This window comes from Salmo salar, chromosome 24 (assembly GCF_965601325.2).
Source record: "Salmo salar chromosome 24, fSalSal1, whole genome shotgun sequence".
Classification (NCBI taxonomy): Eukaryota; Metazoa; Chordata; class Actinopteri; order Salmoniformes; family Salmonidae; genus Salmo; species Salmo salar.
Genome location: NC_138314.1, coordinates 3,004,827 through 3,025,982, shown reverse-complemented (window position 1 = coordinate 3,025,982; position 21,156 = coordinate 3,004,827). Strand labels below are relative to the sequence as shown.

Here is a 21,156-nt window from a genome sequence, read left to right as displayed (position 1 = left end):
CCGCATTGTATCACATTATAGCGGGGAGTCAACTGTATACTCACCAACATGAGTTGGAAATGAAAAAATAAAAATAAAAAAGAGAATGACATTCAAGTGTCGAAGAACCCAGCAAAGTTGGGTTCGCTAGCCAACCAGTCTGCCAGCCGACTTGCTAACTAGCCTGCTAAGAAGACCAGCTAACCAACCATTTGTTCCACACCATGTGGTACAACAGCCGCTTTCACGTTCTTGTTGATGAAATCGGCCGCTAAGGCCGGGTCCTCGAATCTGTGCGTGGAGCCGCCTGGTAAAGTCACCGCAGGGTATATGAGGCCGAACTTCACGCCCGGGCAGGCGTGTAGCTGGCGCTTCACAGCTCCAAAGCTAGCCCGTTTCTTAGCCACAGCCGTGGTGTAGTCCGCAAATATCGAGACTCTTTCACCCTTGTAGAGGAGAGGAGATGCTTCTCCCGATCTCCTCCGTATGTCATTGCGGACATGAAAGAAATGCACCCTGATGACAAATGGTCGCGGAGTTTCTCCATCCCGGGGTCGGCTTCTCCTCCAGACCGAACAGCTCCTGAAGCAGCTGGGCCATGAACTCCGTCGGTCTTGGGCCCTCCACTCCCTCCAGTATTCCCAGTAGACTAATGTTTTTCCTCCACATTCTACTTTCCATATCTTCGCATCTATTGTCGAGGTATGCCACCCTAGTTGTTAATGAGCCAACGCTAGCCTCTAGCTCGTTAATGCGAGTGCTGTGGCCTGTAGCACCGCGCTCCAGCTCCGATAAGGCCACTCCGTGTGCGTCGAGCTTATTCTGTATACTCTCTAAAGATTTTTTAAGCTCGTCTTTGAGCATTGATATCTCTGACCTGAGATTGGTAGAGAGATAGTCAGTTTTACTGAAAATATCGGTTTTGAGGGTGCCCATCACGGATTGCTGCGGCCTGCTCTTGCAGACTCCGTTTTTGGCTGGGTAGGCGACATTACAAACTTCCATTTCTCAAACTTGATCTGAATTGTTTAGAGGTCTCTTCAGACGCCTGGCCAAACAGAAATATATACAAATTTGCAAGGTTGTATATATAAATTTGGCCACTAAGTCAGGAGCGATAGCGAAACGCGTTCTACATCCTTGGCTTCCAACAGCGCCCCCCCCCCCCCCCACACAACCAAAGAATTTCTGCACAAACTCTCAGGGAAGCTCATTTGCGTGCTCGTTGTCCTCATCAGGGTTTTGACCTGACTGCAGTTCAGTGTTGTAACTGGCTTCACTGGACAAATGCTCACCTTCGATGGTTCACTGGCACACTGGAGAAGTGTGCTCTTCACGGATGAATCCCGGGTTTGAACTGTACTGGGCAGATGGCAGACAGCATGTATTGCATCGTGTGGGTGAGGTTTTCTGATGTCAATGTTGTGAACAGAGTGCCCCATGGTGGCAGTGGGGTTATGGTATAGGCAGGTATAAGCTACGGACAACAAACTCAATTGCATTTTATCGATGGCCATTGGAATGAACAGAGATACCGTGACAAGATCCTGAGGCCCATTGTTGTGCCATTCATCCGTTGCCATCACCTCATATTTCAGCATGATAATGCACGGCCCCATGTCGCAAGGATCTGTACACAATTCCTAGAAGCTGAAAATGTCCCAGTTCTTCCATGGCCCGCATACTCACTAGACATGTCACCCATTGAGCTTGTTTAGGATGCTATGGATCAACGTGTACGACAGCGTGTTCCAGTTCCCGCCAATATCCAGCAACTTCACACAGCCATTGAAGAGGAGTGGGACAACATTCCACAGGCCACAATCAACAGCCTGATCAACTCTATGCTAAGGAGATGTGTCGCGCATCATGAGGCAAACGGTGGTCACACCAGATACTGACTGGTTTTCTCATCGACACCCCAACTTTTTTTTAACGTATCTGTGACCAACAGATGCATATCTGTATTCACAGTCGCGTGAAATCCATAGATTAGGGCCTAATGAATTTACTTAAATTGACTGAATTCCTTATATGAAATGTAACTCAGTAAAATCTTTGAAATTGTTGCATGTTGCGTTTATATTTTTATTCAGTGTACATGTATGTTGGAGTCCAAGTGTAAGCAGACATTCAAATACATTTGGCACTGTGCATATACATATGTGGGAGACTGACCACATCTCCTTGATCTCATTCACCTCACATCACAGTAAATGACAACATGGCCATTATCAGCCTTATAGAAGACAGCTATGGGCCTATACTACACCTCACTGAACACCCATAACTTACACACTGTCTGCAAACCTGCATACTAATAACCCGGAAACAGGTGTTAAAACCAGTTAACCTCCCACTGAACCATCGCACACATTACACCAACACATTAATGGGCTGTGTCCCAAATGACAACCTACAGTATTCCCTATTTAGTGAACTATTTTTGACGGAAGCCTTATTGGCCCTGATAAAGGTAAAAGGGGGGGGGGGGGCACAAGCTCTGGGGGCCCATGTGCCTATCATCAATCTTTATAAAAAAATATATTTAATAAATCATCTTGACAGTAACCCTTGAAAAAGTCATTCCTGAACCTTTTAATTTCCATATTTACTAGAGAGGTAAGTATTTGTTTCTTGGGATTCAGGAATATGACTGAAAAAGGCCTCAGGCCTTGAAAAAGAAACAATTCCACTGATTGAAAGTATAAGGGGATATCGGTGAACAAAAGCCGCGGTCAAGGCAACGATTTCAGCACCATGGACATCGATCGGTAATGTGAGTGGCTGTTTGGCTGACACATTCAATCAAAACATTTTTTTTTGGGGGGGGGGGGCAAACTCCAGTCTGCCTTGCAGGGGGGTCCAGAGAAACTACGTTATGCCAGTGGCAGCAGCACAACACCAGCTCAGGCCATGTCTCTCTTCAACAAGAGGTCTTCTGACAACTTGGGGCAACCTGGCTTTAATAAAGGTTAAAGCTGTGTGTAGGCTATGTACAAAACTCCCCTTTAATTTGGTTTAATTTACATTTAATTTATTAATGAAGTGAGGTATGTCTTCACCTGAAAACTGAGGGCACTTTGCTGTAACAGTATGCTCTTACATTCCTGATGTCAGTCAGTGTCAGTATTTGAAATGCGTTGTGCGAGGTCGAATCTAACTGTGTCTCTCTCCGGAGAGACACGAGTTCTCTTGACATTTAATGCAGCTTTTCTCTCCCTTTCTGTAATTAATATGACATTTCCCTCTGCCCCATATAACCCCATCTCTCCCTGTTTTCACTGGGCTGTTTTACTGACGGCTATAAAGATGAAATGTGAGGGCTATTAGAGACCCTCTTTGCACACTGCCATGGAGCCACAGACCCCTTTCAACTAAATCAGTATGGGGAAAAGCCAACAATGGGATGGGAGCACGGTTTACGATTCCCCCCTCGCTCCTCGTAAGTCCACCCCCATTCCACCTGCTTCTCTTGTCCCCCACGCACACACTTTGGCTCAGTGCCCACCCCATGACTCTGCTGCCGCTTGTGCACGAAAGACAGTATGAACAGACATAGTTCTTTGTCTGTTTTAACTGTAATGTATTGCAACATAAGCACGACACAACAGGCAGTCTAGCGGTTATTTTCTAGGAGGGGATTTCGCTTGCATGCAGCTATTTAGGAAAGCAGCGGCATATCAAACTAGACAAGACACAGACAGGCAGTCAAAAGCGATTTAATGTGCAAACATTGGCTACTGGGAGGCAGGTATGCAGTCAGTGGTAGTGTTATTTTTTCAGAAACTCTGGCTATTTGGCAGCACAACTATAAAAATGATCTAAATCACACAAAACACTGATAGTTTTGCCCCAATTCAATGTGTAGACCAGTGGAGGCTGCTGAGGGGAGGATGGCTCATCAAACACATGTATTTGATACCATTACACTTATTCCCTTTCAGCCGTGACCATGAGCCCATCCTCCCCAATCAACGTGCCACCAACCTCCTGTGGTGTAGACTGCGTCTTGCTTGTGCTACAACAATATACGATACAACAGACAGAGAAGGTTGTAGCCTTCATTATACACTGCTCAAAAAAATAAAGGGAACACTTAAACAACACAATGTAACTCCAAGTCAATCACACTTCTGTGAAATCAAACTGTCCACTTAGGAAGCAACACTGATTGACAATAAATTTCACATGCTGTTGTGCAAATGGAATAGACAACAGGTGGAAATTATAGGCAATTAGCAAGACACATCCAATAAAAGAGTGGTTCTGCAGGTGGTGACCACAGACCACTTCTCAGTTCCTATGCTTCCTGGCTGATGTTTTGGTCACTTTTGAATGCTGGTGGTGCTTTCACTCTAGTGGTAGCATGAGACGGAGTCTACAACCCACACAAGTGGCTCAGGTAGTGCAGCTCATCCAGGATGGCACATCAATGCGAGCTGTGGCAAGAAGGTTTGCTGTGTCTGTCAGCGTAGTGTCCAGAGCATGGAGGCGCTACCAGGAGACAGGCCAGTACATCAGGAGACGTGGAGGAGGCCGTAGGAGGGCAACAACCCAGCAGCAGGACCGCTACCTCCGCCTTTGTGCAAGGAGGAGCAGGAGGAGCACTGCCAGAGCCCTGCAAAATGACCTCCAGCAGGCCACAAATGTGCATGTGTCTGCTCAAATGGTCAGAAACAGACTCCATGAGGGTGGTATGAGGGCCCGACGTCCACAGGTGGGGGTTGCGCCACTGGCGCCCTGTGCTCTTCACAGATGAAAGCAGGTTCACACTGAGCACGTGACAGACGTGACAGAGTCTGGAGACGCCGTGGAGAACGCTCTGCTGCCTGCAACATCCTCCAGCATGACCGGTTTGGCGGTGGGTCAGTTATGGTGTGGGGTGGCATTTCTTTGGGGGGCCGCACAGCCCTCCATGTGCTCGCCAGAGGTAGCCTGACTGGCATTAGGTACTGAGATGAGATCCTCAGACCGCTTGTGAGACCATATGCTGGTGCGGTTGGCCCTGGGTTCCTCCTAATGCAAGACAATTCTAGACCTCATGTGGCTGGAGTGTGTCAGCAGTTCCTGCAAGAGAAAGGCATTGATGCTATGGACTGGCCCGCCCGTTCCCCAGACCTGAATCCAATTGAGCACATCTGGGACATCATGTCTCGCTCCATCCACCAATGCCACGTTGCACCACAGACTGTCCAGGAGTTGGTGGATGCTTTAGTCCAGGTCTGGGAGGAGATCCCTCAGGAGACCATCCACCACCTCATCAGGAGCATGCCCAGGCGTTGTAGGGAGGTCATACAGGCACGTGGAGGCCACACACACTACTGAGCCTCATTTTTACTTGTTTTAAGGACATTACATCAAAGTTGGTTCAGCCTGTAGTGTGGTTTTCCACTTTGAGTGTGACTCCAAATCCAGACCTCCATGGGTTGATAAATTGGATTTCCATTGATTATTTTTGTGTGATTTTGTTGTCAGCACATTCAACTATGTAAAGAAAAAAGGATTTAATAAGATTATTTCATTCATTCAGATCTAGGATGTGTTATTTTAGCGTTCCCTTTATTTTTTTGAGCAGTGTATATACAGTACCAGTTAAAAGTTTGGACACAACGAATCATTCAAGGGTTTTTCTTTATTTTTAATATGTTCTACATTGTAGAGTAATAGTGAAGCCATCAAAACTATGAAATAACACATATGGAATCATGTAGTAACCAAAAAAAGTGTTCAACAAATGAAAATATATTTTCTATTTTAGATTCTTCAAAGTAACCACCCTTTGACTTGATGACAGCTTTGCACACTCTTGGCATTCTCTCAACCAGCTTCATGACGAATGCTTTTCCAACAGTCTTGAAGGAGTTCCCACATATGCTGAGCACTTGTTGGCTGCTTTTCCTTCACTCTGCGGTCCAACTCATCCCAAACCATCTCAATTGGGTTGAGGTCGGGTGATTGTGGAGGCCAGGTCATCTGATGCAGCACTCCATCACTCTCCTTTTTGGTCAAATAGCCCTTACACAGCCTTACACAGTCTGGAAGTGCGTTTTCGGTCATTGTCCAGTTGAAAAACAAATGATAAGCGCACTAAGCGCAAACCAGATGGGATGGCGTATCGCTGCAGAATGCTGTGGTAGCCATACTGGTTAAGTGTGCCTTGAATTCTAAATAAATCACAGACAGTGTCACCAGCAAAGCAACCCCACTCCCCCTCCTCCATGCTTCACGGTGGAACCACACATGCGGAGATCATCCGTTCACCTACTCACAAAGACACAGCGGTTGGAACCAAATATCTAAAATTTGGACTCATCAGACCAAAGGACAGATTTCCACCAGTCTAATTTCCATTGCTTGTGTTTCTTGGCCCAAGCAAGTCTCTTCTTCTTGTTGGTGTCCTTTAGTAGGGGTTTCTTTGCAGCAATTTGACTTTGAAGGCCTGATTCATCCAGTCTCCTCTGAACAGTTGATGTTGAGATGTGTCTGTTACTTAAACTCTGTGAAGCATTTATTTGGGCTGCAATCTGAGGTGCAGTTACCTCTAATGAACTTATCCTCTGCAGCAGAGGTATCTCTGGGTCTTCCTTTGCTGTGGCGTTCCTCATGAGAGACAGTTTCATCATTGAGCTTGATGGTTCTTGCGACTGCACTTGAAGAAACTTTCAAAGTTCTTGAAATGTTCCTGACCTTCATGTCTCAAAGTAATGATGGACTGTCATTTCTCTTTGCTTATTTGAGCTGTTCTTGCCATAATATGGACTTGGTCTTTTACCAAATAAGGCCATCTTCTGTATACCACCCGTACCTTGTCACAACAGGAAGCTGGTTGAGAGAATGCCAAGAGTGTGCAAAGCTGTCATCAAGGCAAAGGGTGGCTACTTTGAAGAATCTAAAATAGAAAATATATTTTGATTTGTTTAACACTTTTTGGTTATTACATAATTCCATATGTGTTATTTCATAGTTTTGATATCTTCACTATTATTCTACAATGTAGAAAATAGTACAAATGAAGAAAAATCCTTGAATGAGTAGGTGTTCAAACTTTTGATTAGTACTGTATATATATATATTTGGAATGTTTGTTTAAATCGCCACTGGGTTTTTAATCCAGCTGTTCAGAAATATGAGGCACAGACATAGTCTACATCATCATATCGTTAAAATTGGTTGAGTGTTCAGAAGACGGTGAGAAGACATGTGATTGTGTGCGTAAAATAACAAAAGCGCAGAATGTGATTCAGATCCATAGCTTTGAGAAAGAGGATTCTGGATGGGCCATGGGCGAAAACTCCATATTCGCAGCCACCACCTTAAAGGAAAGAAATGTAATGATTCCTGTCCTTAAAACTTCACCTGTGCTTTGGCCTCAGCCCCAACTTGCTCTGGTTTGTATAAAAACTCCCTTGGCCCTGGAATCAGACAGCCCGTCGCCCCATCCTCTCCCTCCTTCTCTTTCCCTCCGTCTCAATCTTACCAGCTACAGTGCAGCTCCAGATCCAGCGGAGGCCCTATCCAGCCATTCCCAACACAGTAAAAACCTGCGCCAGGGAAGGATGTAGAGAGAGGGAGAAATAAACTAAGACAAAGACAGTGAGTGAGAGAAAAAACGTGGAAGATGAAGGGATGAAGAGAGGGAGAAAGAGAAAGGGAGAGAGGGAGGGAGATAAAATGGAGAAGGAGACAGAGAGTTGCAAGGTAGAGAGAGTACTGGAGATTTGAATTTAAATTTGAAAGATGCCCATGATGTAAATCAGGTATTTTGCATTCCAAATTCTTCAGTCCAAGTCAATTTCCGATCTGGCTAGACATTTACATATCCAATCAACCAACCCTTCCATCAAACCAAATGGATTGAACAGAAAGAGTCTTCTCCATGTGGTAGGGACTTCAGAAACTCCACACACACACAGGCCCATGCATGCACTTAACACACACACACGGACACACACACACACACGAGCACACACGAGCGTACACGCACACACACACACACACACACACACACACACACACACACACACACACACACACACACACACACACACACACACACACACACACACACACACACACACACACACCACACACACACACACACACACACACAGAACAAGAGCGCGAGAGAGAGACCATCCTACTAGAATCTGAAGTCAAATGTTTACCATTTGCTGATGATCTAGTGCTTCTGTCCCCAACCAAGGAAGGCCTACAGCAGCACCGAGATCTTCTGCACAGATTCTGTCAGACCTGGGCCCTGACAGTAATTCTCAGTGAGACAAAAATGATGGCGTTCCAAAAAAGGTCCAGTTGCCAGGACCACAAATACAAATTCCATCAAGATACCGTTGCCCTAGAGCACACAACAAAAATAGACCTACCTCGGCCTAAAAATCAGCACCACTTCCACAAAGCTGTGAACGATCTGAGGGACAAGGCAAGAAGGGCCTTTTACGCAATCAAAAGGAACATAAAATTAGACATCCCAATTAGGATCTGACAAAAAATACTTGAATCAGTTGTGAGCTCACTAACCAAGAATTCACAAATTGGGACAAACACCAAATTGAGACTGCATGCAGAATTCTGCAAAAGCATCCTTTGTGTACAAAGTAAAAGACCAAATAATGCATGTAGAGCAGAATTAGGCTGATACCCATTAATTATCAAAATCCAGAAAAGAGATGTTAAATTCTAGAATTACCTAAAGTGAAGCGATTCCCAAACCTTCCATAACAGAGCCATCACCTACAGAGAGATTAACATTTACATTACATTTAAGTCATTTAGCAGACGCTCTTATCCAGAGCGACTTACAAATTGGATATTAACTTAGATAAGAGTCCCCTAAGCAAGCTGGTCCTGGGGCTCTGTTCACAAACACAACCAGACCCCACAGAGCCCCAGGACCAGCTGGCTGGGTTTGGGTCTAATTGTGTTGCTGTCCTGGGGCTCTGTGGTGTCTGGCTATGTTTGTGAACAGAGCCCCAGGACAGCAACACAATTAGACCAAACCAAATGTGACCGACCGGCTCAATTTGATCTTATGTAGCAACATTTGAAATTGTGTTTTTTACATTGGATAAAAGTAGAGACTCAGAGCTAGAAAATGGTGTATTATACACTACAGTTGAGGAACAATGGAAAAGTAATTCTGCTTTGAAAGTTGATAAACTTGTATACTCACTTTTGAGAAAATGGCTTTAGAATGCTTTGGTACACCTACTGGTTGAGCTCTTTGTCTACACCCACTCAGCATCGTTCACGCTCTCTTAAGCATGAGCCCCACCCATCTCTTTAAGGATTCGCATGTGAGGCAGAGGAGTAGGGTTGATCTGAGCGTTCTGTCCTAACAGCAGTCAAGCACCCAAGCTAACTGGCTAACGTTGGCTAGCTTGCTAGCTACTTCCAGACACAAATGAGAGAACAGCTCACTCTGACCATTTTACTCACCCTAGCAGAGCTGGTTAGGCTGTTTTTATGTTATCCAGAGTGTTGGTGACTGCAACTGTGCTGCTGGCAACAATTTCATTACGCTTTTTTGCCAACGTTTACTGACACCGGCCATATTCAACGGTGTTGAGCATTCATAAATTTGTCAGTTATTCTGCGCTCTGGCATACTCAGACAAGAGTGCTCTGAAATCGGAGTAGAAAGCCATAGTGCATTTACCAGCTACTTCTATCAACAGTTGTCGCAGTGACATCATGAACATTCTATTGAAATGGTTACTTGCATAGTGGAGTCTTTTGTTAAGACATGTAGCTAGCTAGCTAGCTAAACAATGAACCACCAACCAGGTTCAATGTTAGCTAGATGACATTAGGCTATAACTAGCCAAGCAACTGGCTCTGAGATACAAATAATATTACTACACAGATCATACACGTAATGTTAGCTAGCAAGACAGCCAGCTAACATTAGCTAGCTAACGGTACACTTTAACATGAAATGAAAACAACTTTTTACAAAATTAGAAACGTATAATATCTAAAAATGTAGCTAGCTAGACTATCTTAGCCATATACATGGATGGACGCTTCTCCCTCTCCATCACGGATTCCATGGTTGCCCTTAATTCCACTCATTTCAAAACTCGGTCCTCCAGAAAGTGGAGAGCAACACTTATGCAGTTCTACTACATGATATATATATATATTTTTAAAGTGTGTTAGAAAGGATTACCTACTGACAAGCTCAAAAAGACAGAAGCATTCTACATGGCAGACCAATCCGAACTCATTTCTCAGCATGTTCAGCCCATTCATTATCTCAGCCAATCATGGCTAGCAGGAAGGTTGTTGACTTTTTCTGTGGCTAAACCAACTAGGCTTGTAATGTAACAATTTTATATTTACAAATGGCATACACGTTTGTTATTAAGGCACATGAAAGTTCACATGTTCCAGAAGGCATTTCTGCCAAAAAGAAACACATTTTGAGTTTAAAAAAAGTTCACATTTAAATGGCTCTCCTGTGAAGTAGTGACGAGCGACAAACGCCTAGTTTCCTAAAACGAGTCACAAATGAGAAAACAAAAAGATAATTATTTGACACATTGGAAAGAATTTCCCAAAAAACAGACCAAACTGGAATGCTATTTGGCCCTAAACAGAGAGTACACAGTGGCAGAATACCTGACCATTGTGGCTGATCCAAACTTAAGGAAAGCTTTGGCTATGTACAGACAGTGAGCATAGCCGTGATATTGAGAAAGGCCCCCATAGCCTGTTTTCTCTTGAAAGCCAGGTATGCCTATGTGCACACTGCCCACAACATGAGGTGAAAACTGAGCTGCACTTCTTAACCTCCTTCCAAATGTATGACCATATTAAAGACACATACACAGACCCACAAAGAATTTGAAAACAAATCACATTTTGATCAACTCCCACATCTATTGGATGAATTACCACAGTGTACCACCACAGCAGCAAGATTTGTGACCTACGCCCACAAGAAAAGGGCAACCAGTGAAGAACAAGCACCATTGTAAATACAACCCATATTTATGTTTATTTATTTTCCCTTTTGTACTTTAACTATTTGCACATTGTTATAACACTGTACATAGCCATAATATGACATTTGAAATGTATATATTCCTTTGAAACTTTTGAGTCTAATGTTTGCTGTTAATTTTTGACTGTTTATTTAACTTTTTTCCCATGCCAATAAAGCCCATTGAATTGAATTGAGAGAGAGAGAATGTGTAATGTTACTGATATTTCTAATTGTTTATTTCACTTGCTTTGGCAATGTAAACGTGTTTCTGATGGCAATACAGCCTCTGAATTGAAATTGAATTGAAATTGAATTGCAATTGAATTAATTGAAATTGAATTGAAACTGAATTGAAATTGAAATGAGTGAGACAGAGACAGCGAGAGAGAGAAAAAGGGACAGAGGAGGGAAGATAGAGACTGAAACACGGAAGCCTTACATTCTCCTCTCTCCCACTCCCTAATTCACTCAGCCTTGTTCGGGGAAATGCCAGCCAGGATAAGGCAAGGCAATAACAAAAGAGGCGTGACTGTGTAACTGAGCCACTCGTAAATGCCATCGCTCATCTATTCAGTGTGAAGTAGCCAATCCAGTCCCAATACTGATGCTGATGAGGGACAGAAAGAGAGAAAAAGAGAGAGAAGGGGTTAGATAAGGTGCCAAATAAAGCTAACCCAACTAGATTTACGAAGTGGTGAGTTGTCAATAGCCTGAATCATGAAATGTTTATTGTGCAAGGATCACGCAATGGGCTAGGCTCCAAAAAATAAAGATGTCCTTTTTCACATTGCTTGTCAGGAGCAATATATTCTTAATGTGCTGTGGGTGAAAGACTTCCCCTACCCTCTCTGGCTGTGCCCCTATGGCCCTGGTCAAAAGTAATGCACTATATAGGGAATAGGGTGCCATTTGGGACACAGCCTCTATGTATCCCGCTCATAAATAGTAGGAATCCCAATCCAAGCAAAGCAAAAACAAACCAGTCCTCGGCCACTTCAAAGCATTGTTGCTTTAGGACTTTATGGCAATGACTTAACTTAGGAAATGTTTTAAATTGTTTTTTAAGTGGTGGTGGGGAAATACAATTTTTCCTATATCTATGGACTTAGCAACTTACTAGAAGTCTCTCAAGATCAATGGCCATGACTTAGACTTCGGAAATGTTTAAGGGGCTTTTAAGTGGGGAAATACTTCAATGCTAGCTACTGGGTTCAATGAGTCCACTAGATTGTAGGCCTTTGCAGTGGTGGAAAAAGTACCCAAGTGTATTACTTGAGTAAACAATACCTTAAGAGTAAAAGTGAAAGTCACCTAGTAAAATACTACTACTTGAGTAAAAGTCTAAAAGTATTTGGTTTTAAATACACAGTGCATTCTGAAAGTATTCAGATCCCTTGACTTTTTCCACATTTTGTTGCGTTACAGCCTTATTCCAAAATTGATTAAACAAATCAATCCACACACGCACTATACCCCATAATGACAAAGCAAAAGCAGGTTTTTAGAAATATTTGCAAATTTATTAAGAATAAAAAACAGATATTTACTTACACATTTACTTAAGTATTCAGACCATTTACTCAGTACTTTGTTGAAGCACCTTTGGCAGCGATTACAGCCTTGAGTCTTCTTAGGTATGATGCTACAAGCTTGGCACACCTGTATTTGAGGAGTTTCTCCCATTCTTCTCTGTAGATCCTCTCAAGCTCAGTCAGGTTGGATGGGGAGCATTGCTGCTCAGCTATTTTCAGGTCTCTCCAGAGATTTTCAATCGGGTTCAAATCCGGGCTCTGGTTGGGCCACAGAAGGACATTCAGAGACTTGTCCCGAAGCCACTCCTGCGTTGTCATTGGCTGTGTGCTTAGGGTCGTTGTCCTGTTGGAAGGTGAACCTTCGCCCCAGTCGGATGTTCTGAGCGCTCTTGAGCAGGTTTTCATCAAGGTTCTCTCTGTCCTTTGCTCCGTTCATCTTTGCCTCGATCCTGACTAGTCTCCCAGTCGCTGAAAAACATCCCCACAGCATGATGCTGCCACCACCATGCTTCACCGTAGGGATGGTGCCAGGTTTCCTCCAGATGTGACGCTTGGCATTCAATCTTGGTTTCATCAGACCACAGAATCTTGTTTCTCATGGTCTGAGAGTTCTTTAGGTGCCTTTTGGCAAACTCCAAGCAGCTGTCATGTGCCTTTTACTGAGGAGTGCCTTCCATCTGGCCACTCTAACATAAAGGCCTGATTGGTGGAGTGCTGCAGAGATGGTTGTCCTTCTGGAAGGTTCTCCCATCTCCACAGAGGAACTGTAGAGATCTTTCAGAGTGACCATCAGGTTCTTGGTCACCTCTCTGACCAAAGCCCTTCTCCACCAATTGCTCAGTTTGGCCAGGCGGCCAGTTCTAGGAAGAGTCTTGGTGCTTCCAAACTTCTTCCATTTAAGAATGATGGAGGCCACTGTGTTCTTGGGGACCTTCAATGCTGCAGAAATGTTTTGGTACCCTTCACCAGATCTGTCCATCGACAGAATCCTCTCTCGTAACTCTACGGACACTTCCTTCGAACTCATGGCTTGGGTTTTGCTCTGACATGCACTGTCAACTGTGGGACCTTATATAGACAGGTGTGTGCCTTTCCAAATCATGTCCAATCAATTGAATTTACCACAGGTGGACTCCAATCAAGTTGTAGAAACATGTCAAGGATGATCAATGGAAACAGGATGCACCTGAGCTCAATTTGGAGTCTAATAGCAAAGGGTCTGAATACTTACGTTGTCACGTCCTGACCAGTATAGAGGATTATTTGTTATTGTAGTTTGGTCAAGACGTGGCAGAGGGTAGTTAGTTTATGTATTCCGGGGTTTTGGGTTTCTTTTCTATGTTTGTGCTTCTATGGGTTTTCTATCTGTTCTGTTTCTGTTAGTGTTTGCACCTGACAGGACTGTTTGGCTGTCAGTTTTCTCGTTTTCTCGTTTTGTATAGGGTTCTTTCTGCTATTAAACATTCAATGATGAACACTAACTCCGCTGCACCTTGGTCTACTCTCTCTCACGACAGCCCTTACAGAATTACCCACCAAAAACGGACCAAGCAGCGGAGGAAGGAGAAGAACCAGGAGAGGAGCTATCTGGAATCGTGGACTTGGGAGGAAATCCTGGACGGTAAAGGACCATGAGCTCAAGCTGGGGATTATCGCTGCCCGCAGTGGGAGATGAAGGCGGCGAGAGCTGAGAAGCGCTGGTATGAGGAAAGGGAGCGCAGCAGACACGAGAGGCAGCCCCCACATTTTTTTTGGGGGGGGGGCACACGGGGAGATTGGCGGAGTCAGGCGGTAGACCTGAGCCAACTCCCCATGCTTACCGGAAGCAGCGTGGTACTGGTAAAACACCGTGTTATGCTGTGGAGCGCACGGTGTCCCCAGTGCGCGTTCAAAGCCCGGTGCGCTGCGAGGGCAGGCATCGAGCCAGGACGGGTTGTGCCAGCTCAGCGCGTCTGGTCTCCAGTGCGCCTTTTCGGGTCAGGGTATCCTGCACCGGCTCCAGGGCGCTGGGAGGGTCCAGTTCGCCCAATGCCTGCTCCCCGCCCGTGCCGGGCCAAAGTGGGCATTCAGCCTGGAGTGTGGGTAAAGAGCGTCCGTACCAGAACTCCAGTGCTCCCCCACAGCCCGGTTTATCCTGTGCCTCCTCCTCGGACCAGGCCTCCAGTGGGTCTCCCCATCCTGGTTAAGCCTGTGCCTCCTTCACGGACCAGGCCTCCAGTGGGTCTCCCCATCCTGGTCTCTCCTGTGCCGCTTCCACGGACCAGGCCTCCAGTGGGTCTCCCCATCCTGGTTAAGCCTGTGCCTCCTCCACGGACCAGGCCTCCAGTGGGTCTCCCCATCCTGGTCTCTCCTGTGCCGCTTCCACGGACCAGGCCTCCAGTGGGTCTCCCCATCCTGGTCAGTCCTGTGCCTGCTCCACGGACCAGGCCTCCAGTGGGTCTCCCCATCCAGAGCTGCCCGCCAGTCCGGAGCCGCCAGAGCTGCCCGCCAGTCCGGAGCCGCCAGAGCTGCCCGCCAGTCCGGAGCCGCCAGAGCCGTCCGCCTGTCCGGAGCCGCCCGCCTGTCCAGAGCCGCCAGTGCCGCCCGCCAGTCTGGAGCCGTCAGAGCCACACGCCAGTCTGTAGCCGCCAGAGCCACCCGCCAGCCGGGCGCAGCAGGAATCGCCCGCCAGCCGGGCGCAGTCAGGGTCGCCCACCAGTCCTCCGACGCGGCCAGGGGCGCCACCTAAGTGGGCGACGCCAAGGGTGGAGCGGAGTCCACGTCCCGCACCTGAGCCGCCTCCAATATAGGTGGGTTGGGGAGGGGGGGTGTAAATAAGTTATTTCAGTTTTTATATTTTTTACCTGTTTTCACTTTTTCGTTATGGGGTATTGTGTGTAGATTTCTGAGTCCCAAAAAATATTTAATACTTTTTAGAATAAGACTGTAACATAACAAAATGTGGAAAAAGCAAATGGATCTGAAGGCATGTAATCGCTAAAATGTAAAAGTATACATCGTTTCAAATTCCTTATTTTTCTGTCCTGCTGAGCATTCAAAATGTAACGAGTACTTTTGGGTGTCAGGGAAAATGTATGGAGTAAAAAGTACATCATTTTCTTTAGGAAAATAGTGGAGTAAAAGTAAAAGTTGTCAAAAATATAAATAGTGAAGACATACCCAATAAAATGACTTAAGTAGTACTTTAAAGTATTTTTACTTAGACCTTTCCTGAAGTCTAATAACTAGTGGCCTCATGGGTGGAATGCTATTAATATGTTTCATAAATTCATAAATAATAAACATTGTGTTAAAAAAAGCAGAAAATCCGGAGTTTCTATGTCAAACAAGTTTTGCTATATTTCAGTCTTCTGTGTTGTATATAAACTGTAATATTGGGATGCAAACTCAAAATCTGACATGGTACAGGTGTCTATTTTTATTAAGTCCATAACAATGTGTGTGAGGTGTATACTTTTGTTTCAAAGTATATTTGTTAAGACTACCAAGAATCACTGTGTGTGACTCTGATTTAGCCCACTGCAGCAAAAGGTTATTAAGTACTTTACACCACTGGGCCTATGTGAGTGTTGTCTGTGAATGCAGCTGACAGCAATGTCTACTAGGTTATGGGCATATGTATGGGAGGTTATGGGCCAATGATGTGAGTGTTGTATGTAAGTAAGTAGGGCTGTGTGAGTTTAAATTTTAGTCATTTAACAGATGCTCTTATCCAGAGCGACTTACAGTTAGTGCATTCATCTTAAGATAGCTAGGTGGGACAACCACATATCACAGTGTTGTGTTGTATTTGAGTGTAGCTGATAGAAATCATAGGCCTATGAGTGTGGTACATAAGTAAGTATGGCTGTGTGAGTTCTGTAGCCATGTAAGTGTTGTATATGAGACTGACAGCGATGGCGGGAATTGTGTTTTCCAGACAGCCCAGACACGGTGGTGTCCCCTGGCATTCCCTGGATCAGTGGGGTGAGGAGGACTTTGCTTGTACAAACTCTTCAAGCGTGGTTGGCTTCCCGAGGATAAAAGGACCGCCACCGTTAAATATTCACACGTGAATGTCTGAGAGGCAAGGGGGAAAGGGGGAAACAACCCCACACCCCCAAGCACACACACTAACACACACGCTCATACACACGCACATTTACACAGGCACGCACACACACACACAAACACACACACTTAGCGGATTCTGTGTCAAACCATCTGAGAGGGGATCTCTCCCCTGACTCCTCAGGAACATGTCTCTATGTGCTCTACTTCTAAAGACTTGGTTGCATTTTAAGAACAGTCTGTCTAAGTCAATCACGTCATACACAAAGCTGTATGCACCAGAAGTGACATCACTAGATGTATCTTCAGACAATAACAGGAATTTAAAATCTCCTTGCTGTATGATTTTATTGATGTGTTGTGTGAGTACACTTTCTCATGTAAATAAAACCATGGCAGATTAAACAGAGTAGGGAAGAAATATAACAAGGGAAGACAGAATGGGGTTGCTGTTGTAAAGTGTCTAAACAATGTTCAGAGATACTAATAGTGAGGCTAAATGCTAACAGGCTAAGCAAACTCCACCAGCCAGCTTCCAGCATACTAATAGTGAGGCTAAATGCTAACAGGCTAAACTAACTTCACCAGCTAGCTTCCAGCATACTAATAGTTTTTTTTGTATTTTATTACACCTTTATTTAACCAGGTAGGCCAGTTGAGAACAAGTTCTCATTTACAACTGCGGCCTGGCCAAGATAAAGCAAAGAAGTGCGACACAAACAACAACACAGAGTTACACATGGAATAAACAAACGTACAGTCAATAACACAATAGAAAAAAATCTATATACAGTGTGTGCAAATGAGGTAAGATTAGAGAGGTAAGGCAATAAATAGGCCATAGTGGCGAAATAATTACAATTTAGCAATTAACACTGGAGTGATAGATGTGCAGAAGATGAATGTGCAAGTAGTGATACTGGGGAGCAAAGGAGCAAAAAAAATGTATAACAACATGGGGATGAGGTAGTTGGATGGGCTATTTACAGATGGGCTATGTACAGGTGCAGTGATCAGTGAGCTGGTCTGACAGCTGGTGCTTAAAGTTAGTGAGGGAGATATGAGTCTCCAGCTTCAGTGATTTTTGCAATTCGTTCCAGTCATTGGCAGCAGAGAACTGGAAGGAAAGGCGCCAAAGGAGGAATTGGCTTTGGGGGTGACCAGTGAAATATACCTGCTGGAGCGCGTGCTACGGGTGGGTGTCGCTATGGTGACCAGTGAGCTGAGATAAGACAGGGCTTTACCTAGCAAAGACTTGACCTGGAGCCAGTGGGTTTGGCGACGAATATGAAGCGAGGGCCAGCCAATGAGAGCATACAGGTGGCAGTGGTGGGTAGTATATGGGGCTTTGGTGACAAAACGGATGGCACTGTGATCGACTGCATCCAATTTGCTAAGTAGAGTGTTGGAGGCTATTTTGTAAATGACATCGCCGAAGTCAAGGATCGGTAGGATAGTCAGTTTTACAAGGGTATGTTTGGCAGCATGAGTGAATGAGGCTTTGTTGCGAAATAGGAAGCCGATTCTAGATTTAATTTTGGATTGGAGATGCTTAATGTGAATCTGGAAGGAGAGTTTACAGTCTAACCAGACACCTAGGTATTTGTAGTTGTCCACATATTCTAAGTCAGAACCGTACAGAGTAGTGATGCTGGATGGGCGGGCAGGTGTGGGCAGCGATCGGTTGAAGAACATGCATTTAGTTTTACTTGCATTTAAGAGCAGTTGGAGGCCACGGAAGGAGAGTTGTATGGCATTGAAGCTCGTCTGGAGGTTAGTTAACACAGTGTCCAAAGAAGGGCCAGAAGTACACAGAATGGTGTCGTCTGCATAGAGGTGGATCAGAGAATCACCAGCAGCAAGAGCGACATCATTGACGTATACAGAGAAAATAGTCGGCCTGAGAATTGAATCCTGTGGCACCCCCATAGAGACTGCCAGAGGTCCGGAAAACAGGCCCTCCGATTTGACACACTGAACTCTGTCTGAGAAGTAGTTGGTGAACCAGGCGAGGCAGTCATTTGAGAAACCAAGGCAGTTGAGTCTGCCGATAAGAATGTGGTGATTGACAGAGTCGAAAGCCTTGGCCAGGTCGATGAATACGGCTGCACAGTATTGTCTTTAATCAATGGCGGTTATGATATCGTTAGTGACCTTGAGCGTGGCTGAGGTGCACCCATGACCAGCTCGGAAACCAGATTGTATAGCGGTGAAGGTACGGTGGGATTCGAAATGGTCGGTGATCTGTTTGTTAACTTGGCTTTCGAAGACCTTAGAAAGGCAGGGTAGGATAGATATAGGTCTGTAACAGTTTGGGTCTAGAGTGTCTCCCCCTTTGAAGAGGGGAATGACCACGGCAGCTTTCCAATCTTTGGGGATCTCAGACGATGCGAAAGAGAGGTTGAACAGGCTAGTAATAGGGGTTGCAATAATTGCGGCAGATCATTTTAGAAAGAGAGGGTCTAGCCCAGCTGATTTGTAGGGGTCCAGATTTTACAACTCTTTCAGAACATCAGCTATCTGGATTTGGGTGAAGGAGAAATGGGGGAGGCTTGGGCAAGTTGCTGTGGGGGGTGCAGGGCTGTTGACCGGGGTAGGGGTAGCCAGGTGGAAAGCATGGCCAGCCATAGAAAAATGCTTATTGAAATTCTCAATTATCGTGGATTTATCGGTGGTGACAGTGTTTCCTAGCCTCAGTGCAGTGGGGAGCTGGGAAGAGGTGCTCTTATTCTCCATGGACTTTTCAGTGTCCCAGAACTTTTTGGAGTTAGAGCTACAGGATGCAAATTTCTGTTTGAAAAAGCTAGCCTTTGCTTTCCTAACTGCCTGTGTATATTGGTTCCTAACTTCCCTGAAAGTTGCATATCGCGGGGGCTATTCGATGCTAATGCGGTACACCACAGGATGTTTTTGTGCTGGTTAAGGGCAGTCAGGTCTGGAGTGAACCAAGGGCAATATATGTTCCTGGTTCTAAGTTTTTGGAACGGGGCATGCTTATTTAAGATGGTGAGGAAAGCACTTTTAAAGAATAATCAGGCATCCTCTACTGACAGAATGAGGTCAATATCCTTCCAGGATACCCGGGCCAGGTCTATTAGAAAGGCCTGCTCGCTGAAGTGTTTTAGAGAGCGTTTGACAGTGATGAGGGGTGGTTGTTTGACCGCAGACTCATTATGGACGCAGGCAATGAGGCAGTGATCGCTGAGATCCTGGTTGAAGACAGCAGAGGTGTATTTAGAGAGCAGGTTGGTCAGGATGATATCTATGAGGTTGCCCGTGTTTACGGATTTGAGGTTGTGCCTGGTAGGTTCATTGATAATTTGTGTGAGATTGAGGGTATCTAGCTTAGATTGTAGGACGGCCGGGGTGTTAAGCATGTCCCAGTTTAGGTCACCTAACAGTACGAGCTCTGAAGATAGACGGGGGGCAATCAATTCACATATGGTGTTCAGGTCACAGCTGGGGGCTGATGGTGGTCTATAACAAGTGGCAACAGTGAGAGACTTGTTCCTGGAAAGGAGAATTTTTAGAAGTAGAACCTCGAATTGTTTGGGCACAGACCTGGATAGTATGACAGAACTCTGCAGGCTATCTCTGCAGTAGATTGCAACTCTGCCCCCTTTGGCAGTTCTATCTTGTCGGAAAATGTTATAGATATTATAGTGAGGCTAAATGCTAACCCAACTCCTCCAGCTCAGGCTCCAGAGGGGGTCTCACCTGCAGTAGTTGTGGCTGCCAAGACCCCCCTCTCCGTTCGGGTACTTGAGGGTGTTGTAGGGGTGCTGGAAGGTCTCATTCCAGAAGAGGCATGGCTTGCCCCCAAGGAGGCTCGTCTGGTTCTGGCAGCCCCTGTAGTCCCCTCCATTGGCTGTGTAACATTCTGGAGAGAGAGAGAGAGAGGGGGGGAGGGAGAGAGGGAGGGAGGGAAGGACGGACGGAGGGAGGGGGGAATGAGGGAAGCAGTGGGGAATGAGGGAATGAGAGAGGAAAAGAGAGAAGGGAGAGAGGGGAGGGGGGAGAGAGAGATTTAACAAGTGTTCACTGTGCTTGGTATTTAGAGAGAAAGATCTATTCTGATAAAAAATCCAAAGCTTGGCTGAGTTTTTTTCAGTCATGTTTTTACATCAATGTAGTGACCTAGTCTGTTGATAATGTTGAGCCAAAAGAGTAGACTTAAATTATTAGCGTTTTACACAAATAGGATACGATCGAAATAACTGTAAGTCTTGGAATAGTTGTGTTCTTTACCCAATTTTAGATTCTAAAGATGGCCAAGTGTGTTATATAGCTAGCGTGTGATCAATCACACAACATTGCTCCAATTAATGCCCTCCAAAGGTTTCACAAGGGTCTTGAGAAACCCACTACGATGTATACAGTAAAAAAAAAACAGGCATGGTTTGAATTTTCCTTAAAATTGTACGACAACCATATGGAGACGAGAGAGAGAGAGAGAGAGAGAGCGTGAGCGCAAGTGGGAGAGCGAGAGAGCGAGAGAGAGAGAGAGGGATAGAGAGAACAAACTAAAGCGTGGTTAAACAACTGCATCGCCACTCTAATGCCCAAGCAAAACACAAGATGGAGAAAA

General features: G+C 45.2%; 1 protein-coding gene across 3 annotated transcripts in view; it reads right to left on the bottom strand.

Annotated features, from left to right (window-relative positions):
* The window catches only part of LOC106584901 (kremen protein 1), a 124,473-nt gene that overhangs the window by 60,653 nt on the left and 42,664 nt on the right, over nt 1-21,156 (bottom strand). For all 3 annotated transcript variants that reach the window (XM_014170565.3, XM_014170566.3, XM_014170564.3), the window contains exon 2: nt 20,286-20,448. In XM_014170565.3, coding sequence (XP_014026040.1) covers nt 20,286-20,448 — 163 coding nt within the window. The remainder of the gene's footprint in view (nt 1-20,285; nt 20,449-21,156) is intronic.